Here is a 25,161-nt window from a genome sequence, read left to right on the forward strand (position 1 = left end):
GCTTTAGTTCTGTAGACTGTTTTCCACGAGTTTTGTGAAATCTTGAGATCAGTACTATGATAATGTTAATGCAGATTTTAAATTTCTTAAAAACGTTTAAATATTTCGAGGTGTGTGTTCTACAGTTATTGGGACATGTATTGCTTTTGGATAATTGTATAAGATAAGAATGCGTCTATTGTTGTGGAGTTTTTTATAACTTTTAAAATGTTGACGGTATGTACATATATATGCATATTATTTACTGTTTTCAATTTTTAGAATTCGTTATTAATTCGTTTATCACTGCCATTTCTTGTACCATGTTAGATAGTTGTTTTTTTGGTCAGGACATCTAATCATTTTTGTTTTAGCTTTCCTTATTTTTTTCCACAGTGGTACTCTGCATGTGAGTAGCCAAATATGTTTCATATTAGACTAAAAATATTGAAACAACTGATTGGTATTTAAAATTATGACAGGGTTGAAAAAATCCACACAAGCCAATTCCTCCTTAAATCTGCGAGGTGACTGTTCACAAAACTTTCTTTTCAGCTTCATACAACAGTCAGTAGTGATCTCCATATGAAAATGAAAAGTTAACAACTTTAGAAAATAATTTAGCCACGTTTAATATAAAAGTTGTTGAAATGTTAAATCAAAACTAGAGAACGTTTAATATAAAAAAAATAATTTTGCCTTTAAGCGATTAGCTTCACAAATTTAATATTTGCAATATAAAATTCGATTGAGGTTTACAAAATGTATCATTGGGACTTTAGGAATAATTAGAAAAGGTGGGTTGCTGATATAAACGTGGTCTTAATATCCTTAATTTATAAGCTACACAGTAATTAAGTTTTCAAAAAAATATTATTTTTGTTTTTTATTTCTGAATTATATACCGAACTATATGTATATACAGCATGCACTCATGAAATGTTACAGGAATACACAATATTAAGTGACTAAACTCATCAGTTCCGGAGATATGGGTAATGATTACTAGTAGTAGTTCAGTAAAATAAAATAGCAAAAACGCATCGTGAGAAAGAAAAACAAGAAATATCACGGGATGGAGAATTCAATTATGGACCAAAAATGACACTTGATATTTTTTCGTACCTGTTACCGCTTCCCAGCAAACTATTTTTGAGGTCTTTTTCCCAGAATTAATTGCATTTGAGCTCTGAACATGAATAATAAATATATCACAGATACAGGGTATCCCAGAAATAAATGCCATAATTTGAATCAATAATAGAACTCGTAAAAAGCAACATTTTTTTCAAGTAAATTTTTGCGTAAGAGGTATAGTTTTCTAGTTCAATTCATTAAAATATTTATTACAATTCCGTTACCAGCCTATGACATCTAAAATTGTTTATTGTGTATTTCGGATCCTTCGCATAGATACCTACTGAATTTTTTGCCTGCTTTTTGAGGTGCATGTCTTTTTTTGCGAATAATCAATAAACGCGTACAGCTAATTAGGAGGAGTTACTGGTTATTGGGGTTTTACATTATTTACTGTTAAAATAATTTAAATTTTTGACTTACCTACAAAATCCCCCGATAAATCCTACGATCCCGATTAGAATTTCCACGGGCTTCCCCATAAGCTAACACCATATCAATATATTCATTATTTGTAAAACGCGGCATTTCACACGAAAATTTCTTAATACTTTCAAACGCTAACACAATAACAGAAACGACACGTATCAATTATAAACAGTACAAGTCTTGCGGTGCATCGAGCTTGACTCACGGTTAGTAAAAAAACTATACGTTAAGAAAACATCAACAAAATATCCAGTGTGTATTTGGATTTTTTTTTAAATCCATGAGCGGTGCCATAGAATGGTTTTAATAGATAAAAATACTGGAAGTAAATGTGACTTAAAAAAAAACTTCTTTGACAAAAGTTGTTACTATTGATGAGTTCTGTTACTTGTTGAAATTATGGCACTTATTTCTGGGTCACTCTGTATAATAAAAATCATAGTTGTCGTCAACATTTGGTTTGAGATCAAAATTCTTACTTGGCATCGTAAAATACCTAAATATACCAACTTTGGTGTTGATGTTACAAAAACATAAAAAGTTATTAAAGAATTTTATAATAAAATTTCAAACTTTAACACGATGTAATTCTTAAACGCACTTCATTGGTATAAGATATGTTGGGTCCAATCGTTATATTTTGGTGTTCTTTATCTCAGGTTTCACCACGTTCCATTCCCAATGAATCACTCTGTATATTTTTTCCAACGTTAGCACCCTGTAACTCAGAAACCAAAAGAATTAAGACCTATGTTTATTAGAATAATCCACCTTGAAATTCCCTTTTCTGAAGTTCTGGTCATCAAACCGGTGACACCGTGTATAATTAAATTGAGTAGAATAAAAACTCAATTTTCGTGTAATGTCCCTCATCTAATTAGACAATTTAATTCTTTTTCTACTCTTATAAATTGAAAATAACGTAAGAATAACATATAACTAAAAATTAAAAATTACAGGTAAGTGTTTGAAATATGGTTTCAAACCGTTCGTACCAATGTTGTGTAACAGTGTTAACCCGCCAATAAACCTCACGAAGAATTTTAGTACAAACGACATGAACGTCACCCTTGGACTTTGGTATAATTTTTTAGACTTCAATAAGTTTTGGACCAAAGGACTGTAGAGTTCTTAATCTTGGTAAGTTGTAGAAAAAGCTTCGTACATTACTCGAAATTAAGACGTTACTTTGCTCAACGAATTTTGTGACCTCGCCTATGACTCGGTCATAAAAGTTGGTCTCTCTCATAAAATGCTTCTTGTTGTTCTTGTAATGCTTATGTACTATTCGCTTGTGAGTATAGGCCATTCAAATCTAAGTGGGCATCACGAATAAGTGTGAACAGGTGTATGAAGAATTGATGGTATGTTCAGTTCAAATTTAAGTATCGTTTGTACTCGTGGTTTTGGGGTATTATTGCTTTTATTAGTTTTAGAAGAGTTTACTGCAAACCATCAATATACGGGGTTTTACTAGATACAGAGTTCTTGACTGTGATTCCTTTACACATAAATAATGACCCAAATCAATGTCAACATGAATATAATTTATAATTTCAGCATAACATTTAATTTGAAACAACGAAGTTATTCTCATCCAAAATCCTGTACTGGTCTTCTCTGAAGTTCATTAAATCATTAATCCGCCTCTGTACACTTATGTCTCGAATTTTAATTAGTACAGGTGGAATGGAAGCAGTGTCTGCTTCTTGAGCTAAGCCATTGTAATAAGATTCTTGATAAGGACCCATCATATGCATTTGAGGGTTGGTATAACCTTTAGCTTTACGATTCTCAAAGTCTTGTTGGGTGTCGAGTCGCATTTCTTCTGCTGTTGGAAGTGACATTGAACCTTCTAAATATTTGCAATAATATCTTGCCTAAAAGAAAAGTGGTTATTGATTATAATTTATTTTTTCCTCTACTAACTTTAAAAGACTATTATTGGGTATGTTGAATGACTTTGCGCTACATTTTTTCGTTTTTTTCTTTTAAAGTAGAATTACAGGTTAATAGTGATACGTATTAGATTATTATTTATCTAAGGAGCCAATCGGCTACAAAGTCATCATTATCATTGTGTTATGATTTAAGACCCGTCGTCTTTTTGTATTTCAGATTTAATTTATGCTTAGTATAGGCAAATTCGTTTTAATTTTTTAAATCCAGTTAAATCTAGTAGTGGAAAAAAATTGTATTAGGTGTACAACTTTGCTTCCGCCGTTTTTGAATAGATGTATGTAGCGGTAAGTAATGATCGAAATAAATAACCCCATGTGGGCATGCAGGAGCCTTGGGCACCTGTTAACATAACCTCATAAAAATATTAGTCTATTTGTGTCTTCATCATAAAGTTATTCGCAATTGAAAATGTCAGTGTACGAGCCAAATTCTCGTCATTTGCGGGAGGTTTTACTTTTCTGCTTCAATATGAAGAAATCTGCTGCTGAGGCTCATCGAATGCTCTCAGATACTTATGGAGAAGCCACTATTAGTGAAAGGACATGTCGTGAGTGGTTTCAGCGCTTCAAGAACGGTGATTTTCACGTCGAAGACCAACATAGCGGTGGAAGAAAGAAGGTTTTCCAAGATGCGAACTTGGAAGCATTACTTGACGAAGACTCGTGTCAAAGTCAACAAGAATTGGCACAATCATTGGGAGTGACTCAACAAACAATCTCAAAACGCCTCAAAGACATGGGAATGATTCAGAAGCAAGGATATTGGGTGCCGTACGAGTTGAAACCAAGAGATATTGACAGGCGTCTGTTCGCTTGTGAACAGTTGCTTGCAAGGCAAAGACGGAAGGGATTTCTGCATCGTATTGTGACTGGGGACGAGAAATGGGTTCATTACGATAATCCCAAACGCAAAAAGACTTGGGGATATCCCGGCCATGCTTCCACGTCGACGGCCAAACCGTCTATTCATGGTTCCAAAATCATGCTCTGTATTTGGTGGGATCAACTCGGCGTAATATATTATGAGCTGTTACAACCAACTGAAACAATCACAGGTGCTCTTTATCGAACCCAATTAATGCGTTTGAGCCGAGCATTGAAAAAGAAACGGCTGCAATACAACGAGAGACATGATAAAGTGATTTTGCAGCACGATAATGCTCGACCCCATGTTGCGCAAGTGGTCAAGAAATACTTGGAAACATTGAAATGGGAAGTCCTACCCCACCCGCCATATTCTCCTGACCTAGCTCCTTCTGATTATCACTTGTTTCGATCCATGGCACATGGGCTAGCTGACCAACACTTCCGGTCTTATGAAGAAGTAAGAAATTGGATAGAATCGTGGATCGCTTCAAAAGATGTCCAATTTTTTCAACACGGGATTCGTATGCTGCCCGAAAGATGGGAGAAAGTAGTGGCCAGCGATGGACAATACTTTGGATCCTAAAGGTATAATTAGTTTTTTACAATAAAATCGCGAAATTCGGAAAAAAAACGGCGGAAGCAAAGTTGTACACCTAATATATACATCGAAGTTGTGAAATGCTGATGTCCTTCAGTTCGCACTTTGGATTAATTATTCAAGTCATAATACAGCACTTCACAACCACAGTGGATAATATACTACTATTAGTTTTTCTAAGTATCTACCTGCAAGTCGTACAATTGGAATCTGCAAACATCGTATGGTATTCCTATAATGCACATAGTAGGCTTCTCTATGTGAATCATGTGTTTGTAGAGAGGCTGGACGTAGTTATCGTCGATGGTAATTCCACATGATTCATGAAGGAATGGAAAGCTGTACTTGTACCCTGTACAGAAGATTATTGCGTCGAAACAACAACAAGATCCGTCAACAAATTCCACCTAGAGAGAAATTATTCAATGTTAAATCATTCTAGACAAAGCGTAAAGTAAAATACCATGTTGAAGTTAACTATTCGTTGCACATTAGGCCGGAGTTCGACGTTGGAAGGAAATTTAATGTTCAATTCAGATTTTCGATGACTTAACACTACCTAAAAGAAAATATTGTCAATAACTTTATCGTTCTCCGCCATTCTTAGAAAAATATAATTTCTTATATTTTTTGTCCATATTGGATTTTTCGTGATATCTCCAATAGTAACGGCGCTAGAAGTGATATTTTGGATTGAGGCCACTACTTTGAATTCCTTGGAATTCTATAAATACCGACAGTTTCATTTTTTCCAGTTCATTAACGTATATTGTATCGGGTTTAATAAAATCAAAATTAAGTCTATATTGGATTTCAAAAACGTCGATTCTATAACTAAACTACAAAAACTAGACAGCAAAACATTTTTTGGTTTCTTCAGTCAATGACATCCTTACCAAAAAAGGAAATTATTTTTTTAACAAATTTTAAAATAAATATAACTATGGCATGCACCACATTCGTGAGCTCGGAAAAAAGGCTCCAAATACGAAAAAATTGAATATCGTAGCTACTAGAAAACCGAAGTTGCAATTCATATCTAAAAAAATTTAATGAGAGAAAAACCTGATAATGATCTTAAAGAATGACCTTCAGAATGTTTCTCTATCATAATGAGCCATTTCCGATTTATAAGCAAAAAATTAAGAATCAAAATTTCTGTTTCTTACTGACATTTTATAAACATTGGTAACACTGTCGATTTGAAAACGTATTCCTATTAATCTTTAATTTGCACAACTCTGCCATAATTTAACCGATCTCGGTATTTTTTAAGATAACCTCTACATTTTATTATTATATTATTTCTCTTCTTACATGTTCGGCCGTATTAGCTATATGCAGAGTTAAGTCAAGACCAGATGATCCGGCTCCCACTATAAGCACTCTCTGGCCCCGGAACTTTTCCGGATCACGATAGTTGCGACTGTGATCAATAACACCTGTAAATTTTTCTTGGCCTGCAAGAGAACTTGTAATTTAACTCTCTTTGATGTCTCTGATTCGGGCTTACCTAGAAGAGTGGGCATTAAAGGGTCATTATAATGCCCATTGCAAATCATCACTGAGTCGTAATATTTAGTGAAAGACTTGCCCGTGGGCTTGTCCTCATATGTTAACTTCCATTTAGTGTCAGCTGGGCGAATGTCCATCATCATGGTATTGAACTGAAATCAAATATGTGATGTTTGGATCATCGTTAAAAATGTTAGTGAAGCTAATTTTAGTTTGTGATTTTTAATACATTACTGAATTTACCTTAATGTATTCCTTTAAGTGAAACTTCTCAGCGTATAGTTTAATGAAGTCCAAGACCTCCGTTTGACTTAAATAAGACTTTTTTTCTTCTGCAATGGGGAAATCAGGGTAACCCATTATTTCCTTTGGTAAGTTTGTCCTAAAAGAGAAGTACATCTGTCAATACAAATTTTGAGCCTGGATTTTCCTAATCTGATTCTCATTTTTATCACCTCACTAAGTAATTATTTTTAAAAAATTGCTTGAACTTAAAAAGTCTGCTTTTGTGACTGGTTAGACTGAAATCGAAAACTGATTTTACGAATACTTCTGTTTTTTTCCCACCTTTATTTTATGCAAAAACAGAGCACATATATTGCATGTATTTAGGAACAAAAACGAAATATGTAAGAAAAAATAAAAAGTATTATTTTTCGAACTAGTGAATTGGGAATTTAAGCCTATGGAATATTTATTTCCCATAAGCGCGCAATCGCATGTATTAAAATTGGGCCTTTGGAAAAGTTTTTGCCAAATTGAAATACGACAAATCGTAGCTTATTAGGTTCTCTTTGCCCTCCAGAACACCGATTCCAAGATTCGCAGCGATTAGTGCACAATACCAATTTTCTTGGCATCAAATTTTTCAATATGACTCGAAAACGGCAAATTTTGAGCGTAAGGCACTTTACATAAACTGGCTTTAAAATTCAAAGAGAATAAAAAAAACTACAAACAAATCGGAGGGTCACATTTAAAATAACGAGGTAGACAGCTACTTCCGGTATAAATGGAAGTGCCGCCATTTTGAAAATATTTTACTTGGGTTCAAAATGGCCGATTCTAGCCCAAAACCAAATTTCGCTGGGCTGCGATAGTGAGAAGTCAAAAATTATCTGACGAACGCGTTGCATGGCTAAACCTGTTTAATTAAGACCGTATGCCACCCAGAAAGTGTATAGAAGTAACGGAGGTCAACATTATTGTACAATAATAAGTACTCGTATATTGTGTCAATCAAAACAATTTTGATTTTTATTGCGCAAAGCGGAATAAACTATCTCATCTACAGAGCGTGTTAAGCAACATCTCGATATTTTCCACTTATTTGCTATTTCCTTTATCATTTTACTTCACCTCTGAGATCTACGCGGGAACACGATTCATCCCAACTACTTGCTAATTTGCAAATCGTTTAACATATTTTCAGTTTTTGTTTGCGCAATGTGGAATAAACCATCTCGTATCTAAAGTGCATTATGCAATATCTTCATGTTCTTCATTTACTTTTTACTATTACCGTGTTTTGCTTCACCTGTGAGATCGACGCGACAACACGAGTCATAGCTACTACCTGTTAGCTTGCAAGTTGTTTAATATATTTTCGTGAATACATTTATTCCTTTCCCTAAAGCGTTCTTTTATTGTAAGGACATCTCTTCTTCTTTTTCTTCCTCACTCATCAGACTAGAACGTGCTGGTTCTGTATTACTCAACCTACTTGTGGAACATGTAGATAGGCTGCAATCATGCAGCTTGCTTTCTTTAAGCGTTGAGGAAAATAACATATTGCACAATAGTATATTGTACCACTTAGGAAGACCAATGATTATTGTTGCTCAAGAGTCAACAATATTGATCGTTTAGGGGTCGTCATAGGCGCCAATGTGACTTAAGTAGCGATCCACTTGCTTATCTCTGAACTTGGTTTCTTGCTTCAATTTAGTAAAACCATCACAGTACCCTAACTTACCGTAAACCTTTATACATGGCAGAATACACAGGATATCCATACCGATCTGTTCCAACTTCATCGGTATACACCCAGGTTCCACCAAGTTCAGGTTTCAACTCGAAGACGTCCAACTCAAATCCGAAAGTGGAGACCTGCCTGGCAGCTGCTAATCCGGCTGGTCCAGCTCCGATAATCGCGACACGCATTTTCTAGCATTTAAAATTATCAATAACTTTATCAAATGGATTAGTTAAGGTTTAGTAACAAAATTAATACAGTTGTTTTGGTTTGCTGGTAAATCGCTTGTGCTGTCTGCACCCTGTGGAAGTGACTAAGAGAATGACAAACACGAAACAAAGATAATAAAAATAACATAAGCGGCTATCGGCTTAAATAGGTCCGCGCAGCGCCTGAAGCTCGTCAAGGTTCAAGTTATATTCGACAAACGGTCCTCTATCTTTCTTTGTCTAGTGCACTATAAATTGAATTAGAGGTAAAGCGATAATGTTATTTCTTAAAAACCTCATTTTCCATATAGCTTTATGTTTATGTTCGGTATTTGTATGTAAAGGATAAAGTCCCTTTTCCGGCTGGTTAGCCCAGGAGCATCTGACCAATTACTAGTAGGTACAACAAGAAACATTCACTAAGAAAAAGGCAGTAGAATAGTGTAATATTTAGACGAGCATATAATGAAAGTCGTTATCCCCGATGGAGAATTTCCCAAGGAGTTCTCCCAAGAAGATTAAGTTCGTTATATGAGAGTAAAACTATGTCACATGAGTCCGTAATTCTTTGCCTCTAACGCTCAATGCTAATTCAACGACAAATCACAGTAAAATCAATTTTTCTTTATTCTTCCAAGGACTTCCTTATCTCCTTGTTTACTTCTAGGACTTCCCTGAGTTATCTTAATTTATTATGAGTAGACTTTCTAACCGATTAGGCATTTTTAAATCACTTAATAATTAACGAAAAGTCAATCTATAATAAATTAACATTTCATAATTACTACTACATTGTCACGTATCGCCATTTCGAGACTTCGAATTCGAGGCCTATTAAAACTCAAAATTTTATATTCTGGCGGTCGTGATGTCATTCTTATTAGGCCTGTTTCGGAGGCTGAATATTTCTTGTTCATTTTTAATGGCGTGTATTCTAAAAAACAAATGCTATCGAGCGTGAATGATGAACTCATGCTCGGTAGCATATGTAGCACTGTAAGGAGTATCAGGTCTTATGCGTCTACAAACAGACGTAAAATTACTAAACCTATTCTTATAGAGCCGTGTACAAAGTACGTTAAACTTACGCTTTGGTACTCCTGAATAGTCCCTATCAGTGATAATTACTTTCAGTGGTGTATACAGAAGTAGGTACATCAGCGATAGCTGAAAAAGCACCTTTTAATAGATTGCTCATAGAGTGAAAACTTAAAGGTTGATAGAAAACCACCCCGGATATTTCTTATATTGTCGCGTTTAGGAAAATTTACCGAAACACGCCGATTGATTTCCCTTGGCGGACATGTTTTGACGTACACTTAGCGCCTACAAGAACAACCCCCTAAGAGGGGGTGTTACAACTCGTCAAATTTGAATAGGGATGGTTTTTTGATACCGATTTTTAAATGTCTTTGAATCCTCTTTACAACAGGTTATGATAAAAGGAATTTTGACGAGTCATTTTTGCAAAAATTAAAATTTTATTTATCATCGTTAAATTCACATGCAAGGAAAAAAATCAGATTTTGTTTGAAAATTCTCTACTTACCGGTTCTGGATTTTACCAATTTCAATAAAAAAAAGTTACTGGGTTTGTTATTTTCTACCAGGTAATATCTAATTGTATTTATTATAAACAAAATACAAATACAAATAAAATTTAAAGTAAAAAAAAAGTAAAGAGGCCAAAATAAATATTTCGCCGAATACCTAATGTCTGCGGTCATCTTTAAATGTCTTCAAATGCGTCGCTATTTACTGAGCTACAGGGATTTGTGGAAATTTTAGGTACTTAAAATTTTTTGGGTATTTACTCGAAACAAGGAGAAGCATCTGTAACTGTTTTTCCCAAATGTTAAATGAATGAAACTAATTTGTTATAAATTACTCTGGTACGTTAGGAGTTCTATCCCTAACGCACCTTACATAGCTCATACGAAACTATTATGTACTAATAAATAACGCAAAATTCATAAAGAAGATAGGTACTGAATACTTCTGGTATAAATTGCCACTGCTTAACGATTTTTTAATGTAATAAATTAAAAACTACAAGCAATAAATAGAATGTATGTTATTCTAGATTAATTCAGAATTAATTACGAAATTCATTAACTTAATTACCTCTTACGAGAGGTCAAAGTATAAGTAGATTTTCAATATTAGGGTAGTCCTCTCATTGAATGGGGAACTGGCATTTCAATATTATTAACTTATAGCTTTGGGGGCTGGGATCTCCAGTTATTACATTGATCGAAAACTTATGATTAGAGCATAATCTTCAATTTGAGACTTTGATGAAGCTATTCTCATCTACAATCCTATACTGATCTTCCCGGAAGTTGAGTAAATCGTCATAGAGCCTCTTAACACTTAAGTCTCGAAGTTTAATTAGCACGGGAGGAATGGGAGCAGTTTCTGCTTCTTGAGCTAAATCGTTGTAATAAGATTCCTGGTCAGGACCCATCATATGCATTTGACGCTTGGTGTAACCCTTAGCCTTACGGTTTTCTACGTCTTGTTGGGTGTGCATTCGCATTTCTTTCGCTGACGGAAGTGCCATCGAACCTTCGAGGTACTTGCAGTAATACCTTGCCTAAAAATACTATAATAATAGGATTTTTAGTTAACTTAAATTATCTACCTGTAAGTCGAACATTTGGAACGTGCAAACATTGAATGGTATCCCTACAAAGCACATAGTAGGTCTTTCTATGTGGATCATGTGCTTGTAGAGGGGTTGGATATGGTTATCGTCAATGGTTATTTCGCATGATTCATGAAGGAATGGAAAGCTGTACTTGTACCCTGTACAGAAAAGTATTGCGTCGAAACAACAACAGGATCCATCAACGAATTCCACCTATAAAGGTATATCCAATGATGAGCAATGTTGGGGGAACCAAACGTGTTGTACAATACCTTGTTGAAGTTAAGGATTCGTTGCACGTCAGGCCGGATTTCAACGTTGGAGGGATATTGAGTTTTGAGTTCAGGCATTCGATGACTTAGCACCACCTAATAGAACCATTCTCAAGTAGTTGTTTTTGGTAATGATTTTTCTCTTACATGTTCCGCTACTCCGGATATATGCAGAGTTAAGTCAAGACCAGAAGGTCCGGCTCCCACTACAAGCACCCTCTGCCCCCGGAACTTTTCCGGGTCCCGGTAGTTGTGACTGTGATCGATGAGTCCAGTGAATTGTTCTTGACCTGCAGCAGATTTAAATTTGTTAAACTAAATATTATATTATGCCAGTGGCGTTTGGACTTACCTGGAACGATGGGCATTATCGGGTCATTATAGTGACCATTGCAGATGATCACCGAGTCGTAATGTTCAGTGAAAGATTTGCCCGTGGGCTTGTCCTCGTACGTTAACTTCCATTTTGTGTCAGCTGGGCGAACGTCCACCACCATTGTATTAAACTGAAATCGAAGACGTTGAATCAACCTTTTTTTGAAGACCATAAAATTATTTTTGGTAACATTTTTTACCTTAATGTAGTCCGTTAAGTTGAACTTCTCGGCGTATAAGCTAAGGAACTCCAAAATCTCTGCCTGACTTAAATACGATCTTTCCTGTTCGGCGATAGGAAAATCAGGAAATCCCATTACTTCCTTTGGTAAATTGGTCCTGAAAGAGAAACGCAATTATTATATTATGTGGCTGAAATGAGTTGCTAAAGTATGAGCTATCTATGGTACAGAAGGCTTCAAATTTGAGCAGTAGGCAAAAGTAATAGTACGGCCATGATGGGTTCTTGGATCTAAGAAAAAAAGGATATCTTGCAATAGATAAAGTATAGGTATACAGGATGATTAATGTAGATCATACGTCACGCAAATCACTGAATTTTTTCAATGGTGAAATTCGCCGGTTGATTATAGCCGGGTCGGGAGAGTGGACAGGAAGATGCGATGCTAGCAGATGGCGTCCGAGATCAGCAGATTTAGCGTCGATTGACCTTCTTAAAGTATTTTGTATGGTGCTACCTAATGGGAGGCAAAACTTTTATATCAAAAGTCACCAAGTTCGAAGGTTTACAACGGCGAATTCGACAAGAATATGTCTGATGACCCAAAGCTGTTCAAAATATCCTACAAAAGTTTGACATTTGTTTAGTTCACCTACTGCCGACTATCAACGACGGATTGCTTGGGGTGGGACAACGCTTAGTTAAGTAATTTTTTAAAAAACTAGCCCCGAACCTTTCATCTGTAACCGAGATAGGGTGGCGTTTGTTAAATTTATGTAACAACAATCCAGGTCTACAGTGCAGAAGATGATGGACAGGAGGTAGTGGGACTTTATTTATCCGGAATTTCTCCTAAATTGTTATGCTGTTATTGCCATGGAGATAATGAAAGTAACAAAAACCTCCAATCTCGTCAAATTGGGCAATACGACGAGGGGTCATTTGCAGATATGTGGAACATGTACGTACCGCCGGTATAAGAAATAATTGTTGTTTACAGGATCCAGTCTGACATGTGTTTGTGAAAGATATTTCTCTAGAAATACCGAGATACAGCATATGAAATTAATTAGCCCATTTATAACACTTATTATCTAAATTATTCTCTCGTTGCTAAATTTACAACTATTCGTGACATTTATTACATTTCTTCAATTTTTCAGGAAAATGCACAAAATACTTTTGGTAGAAGGTAGAGATAAGGCGATAACTGCAGGCACGAAGAAATTTACTATGGTGGTTGGAATGACCATTATATCCACGTAATGGACTTGAGTTTGAATAAAACTTGGCCCATAACTGATAAGTGACCAGATAAATAAAACCGTTTTAATTTTAGGATATTCCATAAATCAATCATTGCTGCAATGCGAATGGAAATAGAAGGTGGCTTAATTGCTTCCACAATTTCCGATAAAGAAACCTTACAAAAGTTACATGGATAGTTAACAGAATTCTTGGGTTTTTTCATGTACGAGGAAGGGATGAAATGTTTTTGACCTTAAAAATAAAACAATTTAAAATTAGTAGTATTATCGTTTTATTTTTCCACCTAATCTCCCTGAAGTTCAATGCACTTAGCCCAGCGATGCCCCAAGGCCTTTATGCCATTGCTATAAGAAGATTTGTCCAACTCTTCAAAATACGCATTTGTTGCGGATATCACTTCAGCGTCTGATCCAAATTTCTTACCAGTAAGACTTTTTTTCAAATTCGAAAAAACTGAAAGAAGTCAAATCTGGTGAATCGGGTGCATGTGGCAGTAATCGAAAACCAAACTTTTCGTTTGATCCTCGAGATAGGTTAATCGAACAATGTTTAGGCTCGCACTGAAAATGCTATAAAACCGAAGATAATAATTAAATGTAGCTAGGTACTTATGAAAGGTAACTACAGATTACTTTCTTTTATAATGAATCTGATGTGGTAGATTACTTGCGAAAGTCTTTAATACAGAGCGTTCAGTTAAGACCAAACTACCTTCAATACCTCGAGAGTAAACTGAAAAATCGAGACTTCTTGAGAACTACTACGTCCTCATCAGTTCAAACACTTCATTTTGAGAATTTCCACCCTTAACGCATTTTCTGACCCAGAAAAAAAAGACAAAAAATGGATGAATAATAAGTACTTAGTCAATCGTTTCGGTCTCATGAAGAGGAAAGTTCTCCTTGAGTTTAATCAAAGGAAATTTTCAATTCTAAAAGAGTTCAGCAAAGATGATTGAGTCAGACCGGTATTTCTCATCTGATTTCCTCGATATATTTACCATGACCATCCACGAGCTTGAACCCGACTTGAACAGATAATGGTGAGCTTGGTGGTGGTGGGCCACTTATAAATCAAGAACTACCCGGTTTAGGTTTACCCTTTACAAATCTTCTCTGAAAAGGTTCATTGGATTTAAAAGTGGTTAAAAATAGTTTTATCTTGCTGACCTCTATGTGATTATAACAAATCGTCGAAAAATCGGAACGCATACTTCTGGATGACTAAAAAGTCAAGATAGATGCTATACCTTCTTGATAAAGCTAATTCCGGTTTAGGATGCGAGTTTTGAGAGCAATTAATATTAAAAAAAACAGATTTTGAATCCAACATATAGTCATTTCAACTTATCTTCAACGCACAAATCTTTCGCTCCCAAAATTTCCGCCAAAGGTACGAATTTTTTGAGCTCTAGCTCAGTTAAAAATCTATAATATTTATGCCTCATTTAGAAAATTTAGACAAATGTAGTTTTGTTTGAAGAACCTCTAACGACTGCAAAGTCTTGATCAAAAGAAGCTGACGGCTCACTCAGACATTTTGGTTGAGATGACTAATCTTTTCATATCGCATTAAATATTTTCAAATTGACTCAATGTGTGGTATTTGTTACATACATTTCCATAATCGATATCCCGAATGAATTTGTTGCTTAACAGATTTTTATTATTTGTTTTTACATCGCTCTGTTGGACTATTCTATTTCATCTTGTGTAAGACCAGAAATATACCAATTGAAATGAGCTAAACATGATAAGTTACAAACAATCTATGGTCATGTCAATAACCATGTACGATGATAAGTTTAAGTAGTCCATTCCTTCGGTAAACATGCAGTAATTATAGTAATAAAAATCTATTAAATGCAACCGCAATCTCATGTAAAGTGCTGGGGCCGATATATGTAGGTGTTATCAATAGTGGAATTGCAACAAAACTCACAATATTTTTATAACATGTCATGAGTAACTAATTATAAAGTAAGTATAATTATATTTATTTTATAATAATTGGATTATGCCTATAGTGTGCAACGATGAATAGAGAAACTAAGGTGGTAAATGTTATTTCCGCGAATTTGACAAAATTCATAACATTTGGCCGACACAATGCCATCATAAATGAGAGCCTTTGAGCGGAAGAGTCTCACGATTAAGGGCTAAATTATTAGTGGTGGTAAGTTTTCCACAAGCGCGGCATCAGTTAAAACGAAAAAAGTCTCTATTTACAAGTTAACAACTAAACTTGACCGAAATTGCATAATTGGGCTCTTCGAGCGATAGAGAAGGGTTACTTATCATTTTAGCAGCCCTGAAGCCCAACTGCGGCAATTTCAGAAATCAGAATCTCTACACTTAAATTCATTGCCGGCTCTCACAAAGAAAGAGAAAATGCACTATTTTGAAAGCAATTCTAAACGCGTATACGCATGCTCAATAACAAATTGATATTGGCACATCTACTACCATTGCACCAATGGGAAGCCTTGCACGTGCTGATTAGACAAATGTCATTGTTTGACGTCATTGTTTGGATTTGCTTGGACTACATCTGCTTTGCTCACTTTTGTATAATCACATTGTATAATCTATCTATAGAGGATTGGTGAATTTCTTGGTTTCGATAGGAAATTATTTTACAGATAAAGTTGCCAGTGTTTTGGACTATTAGCACTTAATGTGATTACATCAAAGTCCAGGAAACTTTCCCGAAAGGATAATGCCCATGGAAACGTTGAAATAAGGATAGTAATTTTAACATCCAGCTGGTTTCCATAGTCGCAAATAATCTGGCGTTGGCTCTGTTTCAATGTTTCTATGGAAAGTAGCTTGTAGTTAAAGTTAACAATGTATTAATAATTTGGTCCTTAAGCAGTGAAAGTACCTACTATCGCTGTAATACGCGGTACAAAATGAAACTCGCTTTTAGATTTTAATCAGGGGCGTCACATTCGGGGGTTTCTTCCGTAAACGTTGCCAGAACTTTCTTGTTTGTGACATTTCTTAATTTTTAAAATCAAATTACTAAATCGAAAATGTTTTTAGATGAAAAAGATCATTTTATTTCATCTCGTTAAGATAGAGCGTTTTCCAAAAAAAAAAACTGAGTTTTCACAAACCGATACATGATTACATGGACATCGAAATGCATCTTAATAAACAATGTAGGCATTTTTGTAATAGAAATATTTTTTTGTTAGCTAGTAATAAGGAAACTCATATTATCAAGGATTTATCACTTGTTTACAACAAAAGCTGAAAATGACCTCCGTTCACCTCAATGCATCCTCTAATTCGTTTCCAAATATTGCCAAAAAAACTATATTCAGAGTTCCCCCTTTAAGAGGAACTAGCCCCTTTAAGAAGCAATTTTTGGGATATGTTTATAAGAATTTATTTTATTTTTTTATTTCTCGAATCACCTCCCAAAATATTTCGATGTTATTTCCTGTATGAAGATGTTGATAAGAAATTTCTTCGTATTAGTCGTTTAGGTAAAAATACTCCTGTGAGTCTATAAATCAACGAAAGGTGTTGTTTTGGAAAGTAAGGTTCGGCAAAAGGCCCAAACAACTTGTTTTAAAAAATGGTAGGCGGCAGCGCTAACTCAGTCGTTACAGCGTAGGACTTCACAGTTGGGCTGACACCAGACTTTTATTATTTTTTATTCGCATTTTTATTATTTTGCTGGTAGAAAACAGTGTACACTATTTTCTAGAAAGTCGCCTAACGCAGTCTTGTGATTGACGACCTTGCTTGCGGCTCGTTCACATCTTAAGGCGACATTCTTCGCTTGTTATGTAACGCTCTTTAACACTACCCTAAAGTATGCTATATTGTAATATTTGGTAGAAGATTAAAATTATAATAATTTTTTTAAGTTATATTGCATATCATGTTTTTCACTTTCAATTGATCAAAGTACAGGCGACTTTATCTGGAAGAAAACCGAGAAATTGATCAATGCCCTGCACTAATTTCAACATTTTATTGAAACTGAGTCAGAGATTGGTCAGAGTGTTGGTTTCCATGGAAACTAAGTTGTTGCTGTGGTTCAAATAACTTTACCAGGGGGATAATTTCCGTAAAGACGGTACAAGAATTAATGTTTTTATTAAATACATTTACTTCATTATGTTGATGTGAATGTGTTGGCTGAAAAACTGATTTGTGCAGAAAGAATTATTGTTAACTCATCAATACTCTATTTATTTATTTTGAGATTAAGTTTAAAAAACTATTAATTGGTAGGGATGTTAATTATAGAGAAAAACAATTTCCAGCTGACTCGAGGTTCAGGAGGGGCTACAACATGAATATTTTTTAAAAATTATTGTATTTATCCTCTTATGAATAAATAGCGAACAATGTATTAAATTTTATAAAAATAAAGAAATATTATAAAAAAAAGTTTGAAAATAAAAAGTATAAAGTAAAATATTTAGTTCTAGAATGACGGACGCGTTGTTATGTTGTACCACGACTCTATTAAATGATGTAATGGATAAATAATTTACTTTATTAACGAGGGTAATTTATCAAGGAAAAATTAGAATAATAATGGCAGGAATCTGCAGTCTTGTTCTATAGTGAACATTTTGGGACAGTTTAAATAATATTTAATTTATTATTAGAAAAGCGATTTATTTTCGCACACGTTAACAAGATTGGCATTAGGTACTTTCTATTTCCTTGAAAATTAATTTTAAATTCCTCATGATTTTGATGCAAATCGACTTATGAAATCGTAATAGTTTAGTCCCAGTTGCAGTTAAAATGGAATTAAAATAATTACTTTTGTATTACATATTTGAATTTTTGTGCCTTATAGCTAATTTATAGGAAAACTAAGAAAACACAAAGTGGAAGCGTTAATAAAGCAAAAGTGTTTAGTAAAATTGAAACTTCTTTGAAACAGAAGATTGTGAAGATGATGAAACACAGTTGATGTTTTCGTCACTACATTGCCCATTCGGCAGAATGAAACCCTGGGGTAGTACTCATTTTTTACAATAAAATGCGGTTTTATTTTATGCGGTAACATTTTTTCACGTTCACCCAATTTCGGTTCGGGATGACAAAAACTGACGAATTTTTCAAAAAAATTTAAATCATCAAATAACTTTTCCCGTGGTGGAAAAGTCTCGCTGACAAAATACCACGTTAACGAAAACTTATCAGTTAAAAAATTAAAGTATTATTAGCGTTGAAACATTGAAAGTGTTATTCTTCCGAAAAAATTATCGAGAGTTTGATTTTCTAGCACTAGCAATCTTTTTTTTCGTTTTTTTTTTTTTTGTTAAATTTCCTACGTTATTTAAAAATCTAAACTTACCTTAATCCTTTATACATAGCAGAATACACAGGATAGCCATACCGATCCTTCCCAACTTCATCGGTATACACCCAGGTTCCACCAAGTTGGGACCTCATCTCGAAGACATCCAACTCAAATCCGGAAGCAGACACATGCCTGGCCGCTGCCAATCCGGCAGCACCAGCCCCAATGATCGCGACACGCATTTTTAAATATTTAAAAATATTAATAAATTAAAATAAATTAATTAAGTAACAAAGTTAATACACGACTTTCGGTTCGCTGGTAAAAGTTTGAACTGTATTCAACGGTTCGTACTGCGTGAAAGTGAATGAGAGAATGAATGGTGATTCGGTGGCGTATTGGTTTTAAATGTGTTTCGGATGATGCAAAAGAATTGGTTTAATGATAAGGAATTTAGTGATGATATAGTGTAAGTGATTCATTATGAGAATTTTCAATTAATATGCATTAAAAAAATGGTTTCGCCTTTGCTAACTACCGAATTTGTTGAAATATGGGTACTATGCAAGATATTCCTCAATCTATATATCAAGTTCGGAATATTTTCGTCCAGTTTTAGTCATCCGAATGCTCTTTAATCACCCTGTATATAGTTTAGATGAACCTATTTTTCTCATATAGAACGTCTTTCCCTATATAGGATAGTCATTGCAAGACACCACGAGGATACGATACCTTCACAAGAATATCATTTTTTTCTCTTCATTAATGACTTCTTAAATACATCCGCGTTTCAAAATTATTTGTACGTTGCTAATGAATGTTTCTCGTGATAAACATAAAAATAAGTGAATTTCATTTAATGATACGAATATCCTTATTTTGTTGAAAAATACTGCCATGTCGATCTTTAGCATGATTGTCCGTCTTCATCTTAGTTCTATAGGTCAGATTTAAAGTGGCTAATGAATTTCGAAATTCGTCTAAATGTTTTTGTTCAATAAAAACGAATTAAATTAACATGGAATCAAAAGCAGTGGAAACGTGTAGAAGCGGAATTCTTTAGGGCCTTGATCATCACGTGACATGTACCTGCATACTCATTGGTTTCGCTTCTTGAACTCGTTTGGAAAACAGTAATTTCCAATTATTCAATTTAGTTTTTCATTCTTTTAAATTTTTACAAGTAAACTGACAGTTTTCTACTAATCTAGCTGATCACTAGGCGAGTTTCATTCCCTAACTGGCCACAATCTTAATTTCATAATTGAGTTTAGACCAGTTTTAATACTTCTGCGACACAGTAGTGAAAAGCATTTTTTCACTAATACACTTATTAAAAGACATTATTACCGTACTTCGTGAGAATAACGTCCTTTTATCTTAATTAGTAAGTGAGGTACCTGATAAAGAATGAACTTTGGGCCCTCTATGGGGCCAACAAGGTTAGATGCTAAAAAGACCATAGATCGGTATGTCTCAAGTATCAAGTGATGAATCTCTACGAGATATTATTATATCGTTTTTGTCGATAAGTGCGAATAATATAAGGTATTTTGTTGATTAACACCGAATTAGACTCTCTCGACTCTGCAGTTTTTTTTATCCCTCAGGGACATTTCTGGAGTCCACGCAGGACAAGAGGGAAACAGTTCCCACTCAACTAGAATGTTTCAAGCAAAAAACTATTTTTATGCATAGTGTTGATAAAGGAATAGTTACAGTTAAAGGAAATGTTTTATTTGAAAAAATATACTTTACAAATCCTTGGTATTAACAAATTTCGTATTTGTCCCACCTAGTTTTTAAATAATAATAGATAATTGCTTAGGACTGGTTGAAGAAAACAGAAAATTTTTACAATTGTCTATTTAAAAACTTTATAAATCACCCTGTAAAATGCTAAAATTATCGCAGGGAAATGCTTATTTCATTGATGCGTGTTTTAGATTCTTATTGAGTAACCGCATAGAGAATTTAGTTTTTATTGCATCAGCCTAGGAGAGTAAGTTAACGTTTGCAGGTTTGAAGAAAAGTATAAACACTCGGCCGCCGAAGAAATATGATTTTTTGTTATTTGGAAAACTATTTAGTTTCCGTTTTAGTTTCTCATTTGCTTTAGGTTTGAACTCTTTGGCAAAAATCCTTTTTTGTCAAAATGAAAGTCTTTTCGTCTAATTACTAGTGCAATGATTATTCATTCATTTTAGAGACTTCATTGTATTTAACCGTGTCCGTACACATCAGCAGTTCTTGATGATGTTGTGGGACCGACTTAGAAATATGAATATTAATGAAAATTAAGCGATCTGATTTCACTAACCTCGCGCCATATTTCAAAACAACTAAAAATTATTCGCTTTTGCAAAATGTTCTGAAATTTTAAATTTCGTTCAATTTTCAGCCGTGCTAATATGTGCTCCATTGATTGAGGCAAATATTTATCAATGTGATGACGTGACCAATATTCTGGAAATATTCCGTTTTTATTGTAAAATTTATTGAAATTATTGTTCACCACCTCTTAACATAAACAAATCTTTCGTCATTGATTTGTAAATATGTTTGTGTTATATGTTTAATAGGAATATAGAGGCGTTTAAAATAGTGTAACTGTTTACTTGAAACGTCCAACATAAGCTTTATTGGGGGTATTTTATTTGTGAAATTTCCGAATATACAAATTTATTTTATTTATTTTATTTTTTTCATTTAATATATCAACATTTAAATATTGTTTAACATTAATTTATACACAATTTTGGAAGCATCCAGAAGTTCCAGAATTAATTTTACTGTTTGAAACTTTCCTCTTCCAATGTAAAATTTTTTCGAAACAGAAACTTCGCAAAATCTGGACTGTGGTCAATACACACAAAAAAAAGGTAATTATGCGAATAATTTTTTTTATATTGAAAAAAATGATTACTGATTTTACAAGCAAAAGATGATCTATGTTAGGCGTCGTACGAATTTCTAAGTGACCACTTTAAGCTTCGCAAAGCGCCAAAAATAATAAGAGATAGGCTATCTGTCTAAGTAAACACTACTTAAAATACTTTCATTCTCCCAGACATTTCTTATTACATTCGGACACCATAATATTGAATCAGATAAGTTAATGTTTCTGATGCAATAAATCGAAGCTTAAAGATAAGCACACCTGCTTTTTTGATGTGGTTCAACCAGCAGGTGAGGATGCGAATGTTACAAAATAAATAATTATTTGAATCAAGGTTGTGGTAGTAAACGAAATCAAGATTTAAAAAAATAAACTTGAGAATTTAACACGCAACATTGGAAGTTTAAGATTTTTTTATTATTCATAGGACCCAGACTGCTCTTCCTTCCTATCCACTCCCCATCCCTCGTTCTAAGTCCTTAGTTTATCGTTGCATCTCAAACATCGAAGAACAGTGTATTGGAGCAAATATGGCATCCAGGAAGGCATGAATCTTTATTTCCTTGTTTAGGCATCAATATAAATTAAAAATACGGAAATACCAAGATAATGGTTGATTGACTGGTCATTTTAAAGGGTGTTAAACCGTAAAAAGCCTTGTGCGGCAAATAACGAGTAAAATACTCGGAATTACTTTTTATATTTATTGTTTGTGAATACATTTTTCAAGTTCATATGAGAGCAGTCAACAACAATACATGACTCATAAAAATCACTTCATTAAACTGAATCAAGTTTTGCATAAAAGACGTGTACTTCTCAATTAAGATGGCTACTTAGTGCAGTAGTCACTTAAGAAGGTACTCCAGACATTTTTAATAACAAAATGTTTCATATTTTAATTAAATATTTTAGTTTTTTTCATGGAATTCCACATAAACTGATGATTAGGTTTCAAGCATCCAGAAGCATGGTCAGCCAGTGTTCAAGATAGTCCGCCAAAACCATTCCTTGCTCTAAAGCCTTTTGTTATTTCCATGTAATTGAACTGTCTTTTTTCTTAAGTTTCGACTATGTGATGAATAGAAAGCTTTTCTTTTATAGAGGGTTCATGGGAATCTCCGAACAGATATCGTGCGTACGGCACAAAGCAGTCTAGTGTACTTACTTTGTGCCGGATTGGCGTCCCCATCCAGGGAGCGTCGATCGACTAAACCCCCTTTCCTTTTTTCACCCCTACCTCCTCCGAGACCGCCACCAAGCATTATTTCAGTGGGGGGGGGGGGGGGGGCTCACTTGGTTACGCTCCTCCTTCAGAAGGCGATGCAGTCTCGTTCTTCATCTTCTCTGCCTTCCTGCCCCTCTCCAGGACCCTCCCCACCTCTACCTTCTTCATCCTGCGCACCGGTAATCCCACCCTCAGATATAGTTCCCTCATAAATTCCCTTTCTCATCTCTCCTCCACCATCACTGTGACCGCCTGTGTATCCCCCCAATTTCCTTTCATGTTCCCTATAGTGACCTCTCTCTCTCCCATCTCTGGCATCTTATCCATTACCACACTCAGCACCTCTCCCCTCGTCGTCGTTACATCCATCCCCCTTACATGCATTACCGTTTTTTTTTTAAGTTTTCGGTCCCACCCTTCTCACTCTGCTCATCATCCCCTCCTGCACCCTCCTTTTCATTTCCCTGGCTCTCCCCTCCTGATTCCTCATCACTACCAAAATACTTATCTTCTTTGTCGTCCTCAGTCACATTACCAGCTGATTTGTCCCACTCTCCCTAATTGTTTCCTTTATCATGTCCATTGTCTCCTCTATCCTTTCTCCCGGTTTCCTGCCCACAATCAAGGCATATGTTTTCTTTCCCTTAACTTGTGTTTCCTTAATCGTGTCTGTTTTTTTATATATTATAATTTTTGTGTTCATTTCGTGCTAGATACTTTCTACCATTTTCCTAAACCTTTCACTTTCACATTCCTCCCAAATCGTGCATTTCCACCCATTCATCCCTTTCCGTTTCCTCTTTTAATTTCCTAATCCTATCAAACAAATCCCTATCGCTCTCGTCGTACATCACCGTCGTCGTACTTTCCTCAAGAGTGGCTTAACCATTCCTTTAGTTCTTATTTTATATTCTTGCTCAATATTCCCTACATTTTCTTCTATTTCTCTAAGCTCTGGATATATTTTGTTGCATTTTGTCTGTCTACTATCACTCCTGTTATTTTTTTTTTGGCCCTGTTGTTATTACTTTTGTTCTATTATTTTTTATTTCCAATGGATTTTCTCGTTTAGTTTAGGTATTTTTGCATTTCTTTTCACCCCACATACCTTCAACCGTTCCCAAAAACCCCTCATAATTATTTACCCTTTCTATCCCTCCTGTTGAAGAGTAGAAAGCTATGAAATGCTCAAATCACCACAATTTCGTATGATGAATTGATTCATGGCCACAGTCAAAACCCTGATTCTACATGAACATATGATGGTAAGAAATACACTTTTTGTGAGGTTGATTTGTAAAAAAATTTCAACCCAATATCGTAATTTTCCATAATGTCGACAAACATTTTTTTCTGACTCACGCATGTTTCTATAGAATTAGAACCCAGGTGTAAAGCCTGTTATGGTCAATATGGTAAAACAGCACATCTATAGTTGCGTTCCGATGGATCTTACCATGCTGAAAAAAATATTACCCTGGGGGTTTGATGATTTTCTTTCCTTTGAAAAGATGATGTCTCAGTGACCATTTAGGTGCTCCTTCGTCTCTTACGATTTACGAGATCTCTTTACAGTGGGTTTTTATCGAGAACACCCTCTAGATATGTATATTTACATACACATGGTTTCGTAAGAACTAATTGGCTGATTTAATCTTCGAGCTTCTTCTTAAGTTGAATTCAATAAAACTCCAAAGAACTGTCAATCTCGCCCAACAAAGCCTAATGGGCTGCGCTTCTAATATATAATATAACTAGGGTTTGATGCAGTCCTATTTTCTCCTATGCGTTCAGCCAAATCATAAAATATGAGAGCATTCAATTCTGATACAATTCTAACTCGTGAACCGAAATAAACAGTCAGCAAAACGCAATAGACATAAACTATTGAAATTGTTGCTTTCATTAACTGTGGTTCCTACTTAGATTAATTAAACGCCTTCTTGCAAATGTCTTCTGTAATTGCGTCATACCCTCAAACATTGTCCACGTCTTATTTACAAGAATTACATGCATCATACAGTACTTCATTTCTCAATATACTTTCTTTTACGTTTTCTTATTGTACTCAATAAACAAAAAATACGTTTGTGAAATCAAGAAAATTAGAACGAGACGATTATTCTTATCAACAGCCACAGCATTAATAAAATAGTTGACATAATTTGGAATCATTCTAGATTTATCCAGTTTAAAATTATTTTACGGAATTGCTATTTTAAGTAATCGTTTTGGTTCAGTTCCTAAGGTTCGATTTAATTAACGCGCCTTAGCAGCATTTAATTTTATGCGTAATAAAAATGCAATCAAAAGATACAGTTGAGTATTAATTAA

At 34.7% G+C, this 25,161-nt stretch overlaps 3 protein-coding genes across 3 annotated transcripts; all 3 read right to left on the reverse strand.

Moving 5' to 3' along the window:
* Positions 1-3,071: 3,071 nt before the first annotated feature.
* LOC136416258 (senecionine N-oxygenase-like) lies at positions 3,072-8,782 on the reverse strand. Its single transcript, XM_066401353.1, has 7 exons — positions 8,462-8,782; positions 6,730-6,868; positions 6,485-6,638; positions 6,289-6,431; positions 5,435-5,530; positions 5,160-5,378; positions 3,072-3,425 (listed from the first exon to the last, which is right to left on the reverse strand). The coding sequence occupies exons 1-7, from the start codon at positions 8,647-8,649 to the stop codon at positions 3,114-3,116; spliced, it is 1,251 nt and encodes a 416-aa protein (XP_066257450.1). The 5' UTR covers positions 8,650-8,782; the 3' UTR covers positions 3,072-3,113.
* Positions 8,783-10,365: 1,583 nt separating this feature from the next.
* LOC136416257 (senecionine N-oxygenase-like) lies at positions 10,366-19,059 on the reverse strand. The gene is made up of 7 exons (XM_066401352.1): positions 18,752-19,059; positions 12,168-12,306; positions 11,945-12,098; positions 11,740-11,882; positions 11,593-11,688; positions 11,315-11,533; positions 10,366-11,266 (listed from the first exon to the last, which is right to left on the reverse strand). Exons 1-7 carry the CDS (start codon positions 18,937-18,939, stop codon positions 10,952-10,954), a joined length of 1,254 nt encoding a protein of 417 aa, XP_066257449.1. The 5' UTR covers positions 18,940-19,059; the 3' UTR covers positions 10,366-10,951.
* A 3,853-nt stretch (positions 19,060-22,912) lies between these two features.
* Positions 22,913-23,678, reverse strand: LOC136416324 (uncharacterized). The gene is made up of 3 exons (XM_066401437.1): positions 23,604-23,678; positions 23,252-23,384; positions 22,913-23,145 (listed from the first exon to the last, which is right to left on the reverse strand). The coding sequence occupies exons 1-3, from the start codon at positions 23,676-23,678 to the stop codon at positions 22,913-22,915; spliced, it is 441 nt and encodes a 146-aa protein (XP_066257534.1).
* Positions 23,679-25,161: the final 1,483 nt, after the last annotated feature.

This window comes from Euwallacea similis, chromosome 22 (assembly GCF_039881205.1).
Source record: "Euwallacea similis isolate ESF13 chromosome 22, ESF131.1, whole genome shotgun sequence".
Classification (NCBI taxonomy): domain Eukaryota; kingdom Metazoa; phylum Arthropoda; class Insecta; order Coleoptera; family Curculionidae; genus Euwallacea; species Euwallacea similis.

Bases quoted from the DNA above. Each gene is read 5' to 3' on its own strand.
- LOC136416258 (XM_066401353.1), bottom strand. From the start codon at position 8,649: ATGCGTGTCGCGATTATCGGAGCTGGACCAGCCGGATTAGCAGCTGCC. The intron at 6,432-6,484 runs GTAAGCCCGAAT...GTTCTCTTGCAG, and splicing joins TTTAATGCCCACTCTTCTAG to GCCAAGAAAAATTTACAGGT. The intron at 3,426-5,159 runs GTAGATACTTAG...CTTTTCTTTTAG, and splicing joins TCCAATTGTACGACTTGCAG to GCAAGATATTATTGCAAATA.
- LOC136416324 (XM_066401437.1), bottom strand. From the start codon at position 23,678: ATGTACGACGAGAGCGATAGGGATTTGTTTGATAGGATTAGGAAATTA. The intron at 23,385-23,603 runs GTGGAAATGCAC...GGAAACAATTAG, and splicing joins AAACGGAAAGGGATGAATGG to GGAGAGTGGGACAAATCAGC. The intron at 23,146-23,251 runs GTGAGAAGGGTG...GTAATGGATAAG, and splicing joins AGGAGGGGATGATGAGCAGA to ATGCCAGAGATGGGAGAGAG.
- LOC136416257 (XM_066401352.1), bottom strand. From the start codon at position 18,939: ATGCGTGTCGCGATCATTGGGGCTGGTGCTGCCGGATTGGCAGCGGCC. The intron at 11,883-11,944 runs GTAAGTCCAAAC...AATCTGCTGCAG, and splicing joins GATAATGCCCATCGTTCCAG to GTCAAGAACAATTCACTGGA. The intron at 11,267-11,314 runs GTAGATAATTTA...TAGTATTTTTAG, and splicing joins TCCAAATGTTCGACTTACAG to GCAAGGTATTACTGCAAGTA.